This window comes from Oncorhynchus keta, chromosome 6 (assembly GCF_023373465.1).
Source record: "Oncorhynchus keta strain PuntledgeMale-10-30-2019 chromosome 6, Oket_V2, whole genome shotgun sequence".
In the NCBI taxonomy this organism is placed as follows: domain Eukaryota; kingdom Metazoa; phylum Chordata; class Actinopteri; order Salmoniformes; family Salmonidae; genus Oncorhynchus; species Oncorhynchus keta.
The window spans coordinates 2,915,564-2,925,563 of NC_068426.1; the positions used below are offsets into that span (position 1 = coordinate 2,915,564).

A 10,000-nucleotide genomic window follows, 5' to 3' on the forward strand; every position below is an offset into this window, starting at 1 on the left:
ACTCTCTGATCCAGAGTCACTTACAGTAGTGAGTCATTTAACAGACTCTGATCCAGAGTCACTTACAGTAGTGAGTCATTTAACAGACTCTCTGATCCAGAGTCACTTACAGTAGTGAGTCATTTAACAGACTCTCTTATCCAGAGTCACTTACAGTAGTGAGTCATTTAACAGACTCTCTTATCCAGAGACACTACAGTAGTGAGTCATTTAACAGACTCTCTGATCCAGAGCCACTACAGTAGTGAGTCATTTAACAGACTCTCTTATCCAGAGACACTACAGTAGTGAGTCATTTAACAGACTCTCTTATCCAGAGACACTACAGTAGTGAGTCATTTAACAGACTCTCTGATCCAGAGTCACTACAGTAGTGAGTCATTTAACAGACTCTCTTATCCAGAGACACTACAGTAGTGAGTCATTTAACAGACTCTCTTATCCAGAGACACTACAGTAGTGAGTCATTTAACAGACTCTCTTATCCAGAGACACTACAGTAGTGAGTCATTTAACAGACTCTCTTATCCAGAGACACTACAGTAGTGAGTCATTTAACAGACTCTCTCATCCAGAGTCACTACAGTAGTGAGTCATTTAACAGACTCTCTTATCCAGAGTCACTTACAGTAGTGAGTCATTTAACAGACTCTGATCCAGAGTCACTTACAGTCGTGAGTCATTTAACAGACTCTCTTATCCAAAGTCACTTACAGTAGTGAGTCATTTATCAGACTCTCTTATCCAGAGTCACTTATAGTAGTGAGTGTATATTTTTTTGTACTGGTCCCCTGTGGGAATCGGCCCCACAACTCTGGCATTGCAAGCTGATTCAAATAACCGACTCATCAAACTTTGTTTGGTTAACCCTGGTGTAGCTTACATGAATGTAGGCAACGCTTTGTGAGTTTACCATATGACAGGGATGGATCTTTCCACGCTGGCTAAGTAGCTCTGTCCTGTGGACAGAAGTGAAATGGCAAGTAGGAGGTTTTTGTTGTTGTTGATTTGGATAGTGTTGTTTTCTAAGCTGGGGTTAACGCCCACTGTACGACGCCATCAGTTTAGTTTTCTTACTTATTGCAAATATATATTTTTTAAAGCCAGTTGACACTAGGTGACCCTAACCCTTTTGTTCACCCATGGTTCTGAACCAACAAAGCTGATGGAGGCCAGAAAACTATCGGACCAGTACCAGAGTTGGTAATCATGTTGTTGCTAGCTTACCATGTCATTGCTAACTGCTAACTATGCTATTGACAACCAGTGTATTGCTTACCAGGTTATTGCTAACTGCTAACTATGCTATTGATAACCAGTGTATTGCTTACCATGTCATTGCTAATGGCTAACTGTGCTATTGATAACCAGGTTATTGCTAACCGCTAACTATGCTATTGACAACCATGTTATTGCTAACCGCTAACTATGCTATTGATAACCAGGCTATTGCTAACTGCTAACTATGCTATTGATAACCAGGTTATTGCTAACTGCTAACTATGCTATTGATAACCAGTGTATTGCTTACCATGTTATTGCTAACCGCTAACTATGCTATTGATAACCAGGTTATTGCTAACTGCTAACTATGCTATTGATAACCAGTGTATTGCTTACCAGGTTATTGCTAACTGCTAACTATGCTATTGATAACCAGTGTATTGCTTACCATGTCATTGCTAATGGCTAACTGTGCTATTGATAACCAGGTTATTGCTAACCGCTAACTATGCTATTGACAACCATGTTATTGCTAACCGCTAACTATGCTATTGATAACCAGGCTATTGCTAACTGCTAACTATGCTATTGACAACCATGTTATTGCTAACCGCTAACTATGCTATTGATAACCAGGTTATTGCTAACTGCTAACTATGCTATTGATAACCAGTGTATTGCTTACCATGTCATTGCTAACCGCTAACTATGCTATTGATAACCAGGTTATTGCTAACTGCTAACTATGCTATTGATAACCAGTGTATTGCTTACCAGGTTATTGCTAACCGCTAACTATGCTATTGATAACCAGGTTATTGCTAACTGCTAACTATGCTATTGATAACCAGTGTATTGCTTACCATGTTATTGCTAACCGCTAACTATGCTATTGATAACCAGGTTATTGCTAACTGCTAACTATGCTATTGATAACCAGTGTATTGCTTACCAGGTTATTGCTAACTGCTAACTATGCTATTGATAACCAGTGTATTGCTTACCATGTCATTGCTAATGGCTAACTGTGCTATTGATAACCAGGTTATTGCTAACCGCTAACTATGCTATTGACAACCATGTTATTGCTAACCGCTAACTATGCTATTGATAACCAGGCTATTGCTAACTGCTAACTATGCTATTGACAACCATGTTATTGCTAACCGCTAACTATGCTATTGATAACCAGGTTATTGCTAACTGCTAACTATGCTATTGATAACCAGTGTATTGCTTACCATGTCATTGCTAACTGCTAACTATGCTATTGGCAACCATGTTATTGCTAACCGCTGACTACGCTATTGATAACCAGGTTATTGCTAACTGCTAACTATGCTATTGATAACCAGGTTATAGCTAACCGCTAACCAGGCTATTGATAACCAGTTTATTGCTAACTGCTAACTATGCTAGTGATAACCAGTTTATTGCTAACTGCTAACTATGCTATTGATAACCAGTTTATTGCTAACTGCTACCTATGCTATTGATAACCAGGTTATTGCTAACCGCTAACTATGCTATTGTAACCAGTTTAGTGCTAACTGCTAACTATGCTATTGATAACCAGTTTATTGCTAACAGCTAACTATGCTATTGATAACCAGGTTATTTATTATCATGTTATTGCTAACCGTTTTAGAGATCAGTCAAATGTTACTAGCCACAGATACATTGAGTTGAAACAATGTCTAAAGCCCTAAATTGATATAAATATGAGTTGATACAATATAGTGGGGAGAACAAGTATTTGATACACTGACGATTTTGCAGGTTTTCCTACTTACAAAGCATGTAGAGGTCTGTCATGTTTTAATCATAGGTACACTTCAACTGTGAGAGACGGAATCTAAAACAAAAAGCCAGAAAATCCCATTGTATGATTTTTAAGTAATTAAATAGCATTTTATTTATTAGGAGAATTTACTAATTACTAATTTATAGGTCTAAAGATTTAATGAAAACACCCCTCCTCCCTCGAATTGATAAGAAACAAAGAATCTGTTCGCGCTCAGCCCAGTCAAAACTGTTCGCTGCTCTGGCCCCCCAATGGTGGAACAAACTCCCTCACGACGCCAGGACAGCGGAGTCAATCACCACCTTCCGGAGACACCTGAAACCCCACCTCTTTAAGGAATACCTAGGATAGGATAAAGTAATCCTTCTCACCCCCCCCCCCTTAAAAGATTTAGATGCACTATTGTAAAGTGGCTGTTCCACTGGATGTCATAAGGTGAATGCACCAATTTGTAAGTCGCTCTGGATAAGAGCGTCTGCTAAATGACTTAAATGTAAATGAATCTGCATGGAAATACACAATAATAATACGGGTTGTTGCTAAGGAACTTACTAAGGGGACTGAGAGAAACCCGACTACAGGACTCTGGGAGAAGCAGTATGAGGTCAGAGGACAGAGACTACCTGAGGTTGAGGTCAGAGGTTACAAGAGGTTGAAGGTTATAGGAAATAGCTGGGGGGGGGGCGTAAACGGATGAAGTACTTAAACAGGGGAACTAAGAAACCAGGACTTGACTATAGGTCGTAGGTCACGAACAGACAGACAGTGGGACGGACGTGTGTTACAAACCTAAACTTCTAGCGTGTGTGTGGCGGAGGCTATAGCCTGGGCAGGGCTGGGGGGGTTGGGGAGGCTACTCTATGTCATCATCGTCCCCCAGCAGCCGACCACTCTCCAGGTCAGTGGACAGAGAGGTGGCAGAGGAGGAGGAGGCGCTGTCACGGCGCTGGAACTGGCGGGACTGAACCCCGTAGAAGAAACAAAAGGCCTGATGGGTTATAGGTGGGTTAGGGTTTGGGCAGGCATGATGGGTTATAGGTGGGTTAGGGCAGGCATGATTGGTTATAGGTGGGTTAGGGCAGGCATGATGGGTTATAGGTGGGTTAGGGCAGGCATGATGGGTTATAGGTGGGTTAGGGCAGGCATGATGGGTTATAGGTGGGTTAGGGCAGGCATGATTGGTTATAGGTGGGTTAGGGTTAGGGCAAGCATGATTGGTTATAGGTGGGTTAGGGTTTGGGCAAGCATGATGGGTTATAGGTGGGTTAGGGTTAGGGCAAGCATGATTGGTTATAGGTGGGTTAGGGCAGGCATGATTGGTTATAGGTGGGTTAGGGTTAGGGCAAGCATGATGGGTTATAGGTGGGTTAGGGTTAGGGCAGGCATGATTGGTTATAGGTGGGTTAGGGCAAGCATGATGGGTTATAGGTGGGTTAGGGTTAGGGCAAGCATGATTGGTTATAGGTGGGTTAGGGTTTGGGCAAGCATGATTGGTTATAGGTGGGTTAGGGTTTGGGCAGGCATGATGGGTTATAGGTGGGTTAGGGTTTGGGCAGGCATGATGGGTTATAGGTGGGTTAGGGCAGGCATGATGGGTTATAGGTGGGTTAGGGCAGGCATGATGGGTTATAGGTGGGTTAGGGTTTGGGCAGGCATGATGGGTTATAGGTGGGTTAGGGTTTGGGCAGGCATGATGGGTTATAGGTGGGTTAGGGTTTGGGCAGGCATGATGGGTTATAGGTGGGTTAGGGTTTGGGCAGGCATGATGGGTTATAGGTGGGTTAGGGTTTGGGCAGGCATGATGGGTTATAGGTGGGTTAGGGTTTGGGCAAGCATGATTGGTTATAGGTGGGTTAGGGTTTGGGCAGGCATGATGGGTTATAGGTGGGTTAGGGTTTGGGCAGGCATGATGGGTTATAGGTGGGTTAGGGCAAGCATGATGGGTTATAGGTGGGTTAGGGTTAGGGCAAGCATGATGGGTTATAGGTGGGTTAGGGTTTGGGCAGGCATGATGGGTTATAGGTGGGTTAGGGCAAGCATGATTGGTTATAGGTGGGTTAGGGTTAGGGCAAGCATGATGGGTTATAGGTGGGTTAGGGTAGGCATGATGGGTTATAGGTGGGTTAGGGTTTGGGCAGGCATGATGGGTTATAGGTGGGTTAGGGTTTGGGCAGGCATGATGGGTTATAGGTGGGTTAGGGTTTGGGCAAGCATGATGGGTTATAGGTGGGTTAGGGTTTGGGCAGGCATGATGGGTTATAGGTGGGTTAGGGTTTGGGCAGGCATGATGGGTTATAGGTGGGTTAGGGTTTGGGCAGGCATGATGGGTTATAGGTGGGTTAGGGTTAGGGCAAGCATGATGGGTTATAGGTGGGTTAGGGCAGGCATGATGGGTTATAGGTGGGTTAGGGCAGGCATGATGGGTTATAGGTGGGTTAGGGTTTGGGCAGGCATGATGGGTTATAGGTGGGTTAGGGTTTGGGCAGGCATGATGGGTTATAGGTGGGTTAGGGTTTGGGCAAGCATGATGGGTTATAGGTGGGTTAGGGCAGGCATGATGGGTTATAGGTGGGTTAGGGTTAGGGCAAGCATGATGGGTTATAGGTGGGTTAGGGCAGGCATGATGGGTTATAGGTGGGTTAGGGTTTGGGCAGGCATGATGGGTTATAGGTGGGTTAGGGTTTGGGCAGGCATGATGGGTTATAGGTGGGTTAGGGTTTGGGCAAGCATGATGGGTTATAGGTGGGTTAGGGTTTGGGCAGGCATGATGGGTTATATGTGGGTTAGGGTTTGGGCAGGCATGATGGGTTATAGGTGGGTTAGGGTTTGGGCAGGCATGATGGGTTATAGGTGGGTTAGGGTTAGGGCAAGCATGATGGGTTATAGGTGGGTTAGGGCAGGCATGATGGGTTATAGGTGGGTTAGGGCAGGCATGATGGGTTATAGGTGGGTTAGGGTTTGGGCAGGCATGATGGGTTATAGGTGGGTTAGGGTTTGGGCAGGCATGATGGGTTATAGGTGGGTTAGGGTTTGGGCAAGCATGATGGGTTATAGGTGGGTTAGGGTTTGGGCAGGCATGATGGGTTATAGGTGGGTTAGGGTTAGGGCAAGCATGATGGGTTATAGGTGGGTTAGGGTTTGGGCAGGCATGATGGGTTATAGGTGGGTTAGGGTTAGGGCAAGCATGATGGGTTATAGGTGGGTTAGGGTTTGGGCAGGCATGATTGGTTATAGGTGGGTTAGGGTTTGGGCAGGCATGATTGGTTATAGGTGGGTTAGGGTTTGGGCAGGCATGATGGGTTATAGGTGGGTTAGGGTTTGGGCAGGCATGATTGGTTATAGGTGGGTTAGGGTTTGGGCAGGCATGATTGGTTATAGGTGGGTTAGGGTTTGGGCAGGCATGATTGGTTATAGGTGGGTTAAGATTAGGGCAGGCATGATTGGTTATACAGTAGGTGGGTTTGGGCAGGCATGATGGGTTATAGGTGGGTTAGGGCAGGCATGATGGGTTATAGGTGGGTTAGGGCAGGCATGATGGGTTATAGGTGGGTTATGGCAGGCATGATGGGTTATACAGTAGGTGGGTTAGGGCAAGCATGATGGGTTATAGGTGGGTTAGGGCAAGCATGATGGGTTATAGGTGGGTTAGGGCAAGCGTGATGGGTTATAGGTGGGTTAGGGCAAGCATGATGGGTTATAGGTGGGTTATGGCAGGCATGATTGGTTATACAGTAGGTGGGTTAGGGCAAGCATGATGGGTTATAGGTGGGTTAGGGCAGGCATGATGGGTTATAGGTGGGTTAGGGCAAGCATGATGGGTTATAGGTGGGTTATGGCAGGCATGATTGGTTATACAGTAGGTGGGTTAGGGCAAGCATGATGGGTTATAGGTGGGTTAGGGCAGGCATGATGGGTTATAGGTGGGTTAGGGCAGGCATGATGGGTTATAGGTGGGTTAGGGTTTGGGCAGGCATGATGGGTTATAGGTGGGTTAGGGTTTGGGCAGGCATGATGGGTTATAGGTGGGTTAGGGTTTGGGCAAGCATGATGGGTTATAGGTGGGTTAGGGTTTGGGCAGGCATGATGGGTTATAGGTGGGTTAGGGTTAGGGCAAGCATGATGGGTTATAGGTGGGTTAGGGTTTGGGCAGGCATGATGGGTTATAGGTGGGTTAGGGTTAGGGCAAGCATGATGGGTTATAGGTGGGTTAGGGTTTGGGCAGGCATGATTGGTTATAGGTGGGTTAGGGTTTGGGCAGGCATGATTGGTTATAGGTGGGTTAGGGTTTGGGCAGGCATGATGGGTTATAGGTGGGTTAGGGTTTGAGGCAGGCATGATTGGTTATAGGTGGGTTAGGGTTTGGGCAGGCATGATTGGTTATAGGTGGGTTAGGGTTTGGGCAGGCATGATTGGTTATAGGTGGGTTAAGATTAGGGCAGGCATGATTGGTTATACAGTAGGTGGGTTTGGGCAGGCATGATGGGTTATAGGTGGGTTAGGGCAGGCATGATGGGTTATAGGTGGGTTAGGGCAGGCATGATGGGTTATAGGTGGGTTATGGCAGGCATGATGGGTTATACAGTAGGTGGGTTAGGGCAAGCATGATGGGTTATAGGTGGGTTAGGGCAAGCATGATGGGTTATAGGTGGGTTAGGGCAAGCGTGATGGGTTATAGGTGGGTTAGGGCAAGCATGATGGGTTATAGGTGCGTTATGGCAGGCATGATTGGTTATACAGTAGGTGGGTTAGGGCAAGCATGATGGGTTATAGGTGGGTTAGGGCAAGCATGATTGGTTATACAGTAGGTGGGTTAGGGCAAGCATGATTGGTTATACAGTAGGTGGGTTAGGGCAAGCATGATGGATTTTAGGTGGGGAAGATGGGGGACAGGCATGACAGAAATAGAGATGAAAAACAAACAGAAATAACAAAAAGGGGAAATTAGAAAATTAGACATGCACAGTCCCTATGGGACCTTATTCCCTAATATAGTGCACTACTTTAGAATAGGGTGCCATAGGGCTCTGGTCTAAAGTAGTGCACTATATAGGGAATAGGGTGCCATATAAGACGAAGTTAGCCAAATTCGTAACTGAAAACAAAGTCTTGATAACTATGTTAATGTTGATGCTGTAATACCCGTGTCTATCAGGGTTGACGTTTATAAAAGCAACGCTCCTCCTTATATTCAATAATGTTACCTGTTGAGAAAACATACCTGCAACAACAACAGTTGTTCATGTATCTGATATCTATAGAACCCAAAGCACTTCTCCTCCCCTCCACCTCCTCTGCATGCTGCAGTAACACATCCAGTCCAGTTGGAGGCGCTCCTCTCTCCTCCAGATCCATAACTCAGTCAGCAGAGAAATAGTTCCTCTTCACTCACCTCCTCTATGTCAGAGTTCTTCCTGGCCTTGTAGATGAACTCTCCGATGGCTACGAAGACAGACAGGACGAGTCCAGCCGCCAGGACGATAAAGATGCCACCGATGTTCTCCACGCCCAACGCGCTGGCTTCTTTGTTGTCCTCCTCAGGACAACCGTTCCCTCTCCACCACTTCTCCTTCATCATGTGAAGCTTCCCTTCTTCCTGGAGCTGCAGGATGGCGATGGTCACCTTGTCTCTGTAAGGGGAGCCTGGGGTATGACAGGAGAAGAGAGAAGGAAGTTGAGAGGAGGAGATAAGGCCCTCTATTATTCTACACAAGATTGCAGTCTTCAAACACAGACATTTTTTTCTTCTTCAGTTCTACATATGGAAGAAGAACAAGAAGAAAAAGAACAATAAGAAGAAGAACAATAAGAAGAAGAACAATAAGAAGAAAAACAATAAGAAGAAAAACAAGAAGAAAAAGAAGAAGAAGAACAAGAAGAACAAGAAGAAGAACAAGAAGAAGAAAAACAAGAAGAAGAAGAACAAGAAGAAGAAGAACAAGAAGAAGAAGAACAATAAGAAGAAGAACAATAAGAAGAAGAACAAGAAGAAGAAGAACAAAAAGAAGAAGAACAAGAAGAAGAAGAAGAAGAAGTAGAAGAACAAGAAGAAGAAAAACAAGAAGAAGAAGAACAAGAAGAAGAAGAACAATAAGAAGAAGAAGAAGAAGAAAAACAAGAAGAAGAAGAACAAGAAGAAGAAGAACAATAAGAAGAAAAACAAGAAGAAGAAGAACAAGAAGAAGAACAATAAGAAGAAGAACAAGAAGAAGAACAACAAGAAGAAGAAGAACAAAGGGAAGAAGAAGAAGAAGAAGAACAAGAAGAAGAAAAACAAGAAGAAGAAGAACAAGAAGAAGAAGAACAAGAAGAAGAACAATAAGAAGAAGAACAATAAGAAGAAGAACAAGAAGAAGAAGAACAATAAGAAGAAGAACAATAAGAAGAAGAACAAGAAGAAGAAGAACAATAAGAAGAAGAACAAGAAGAAGAACAAGAAGAAGAAGAAGAAGAACAATAAGAAGAAGAACAATAAGAAGAAGAACAAGAAGAAGAAGAACAAGAAGAAGAAGAACAAAAGGAAGAAGAACAAGAAGAAGAAGAAGAAGAACAAGAAGAAGAAAAACAAGAAGAAGAAGAACAATAAGAAGAAGAACAAGAAGAAGAACAAGAAGAAGAAGAACAAGAAGAAGAAGAACAATAAGAAGAAGAACAAGAAGAAGAAGAACAAGAAGAAGAAGAACAAAAGGAAGAAGAACAAGAAGAAGAAGAAGAAGAAGAAGAAGAAGAAAAACAAGAAGAAGAAGAACAAGAAGAAGAAGAACAAGAAGAAGAAAAACAAGAAGAAGAAAAACAAGAAGAAGAAGAACAAGAAGAAGAAGAACAAGAAGAAGAAGAACAAGAAGAAGAAGAACAATAAGAAGAAGAACAATAAGAAGAAAAACAAGAAGAAGAAGAAGAAGTAGAAGAAGACTCTTACCTATTGGTGTTCCCACTCCGTAGCCCTTGGAGTCTATGAGTCCTCCTATCTGCGTG

At 43.9% G+C, this 10,000-nt stretch overlaps 1 protein-coding gene across 1 annotated transcript in view; it reads right to left on the reverse strand.

The window, feature by feature from the left end:
- The window catches only part of grik1a (glutamate receptor, ionotropic, kainate 1a), a 157,111-nt gene that overhangs the window by 31,138 nt on the left and 115,973 nt on the right, over positions 1 to 10,000 (reverse strand). The window contains exons 16-18 of the mRNA XM_052520212.1: positions 9,945 to 10,000; positions 8,418 to 8,668; positions 3,818 to 4,016 (exon numbers count right to left, since the gene is read on the reverse strand). The exon at positions 9,945 to 10,000 is cut by the window's right edge and continues 170 nt beyond it. Coding sequence (XP_052376172.1) covers positions 3,882 to 4,016; positions 8,418 to 8,668; positions 9,945 to 10,000 — 442 coding nt within the window. The 3' untranslated portion in view covers positions 3,818 to 3,881. The remainder of the gene's footprint in view (positions 1 to 3,817; positions 4,017 to 8,417; positions 8,669 to 9,944) is intronic.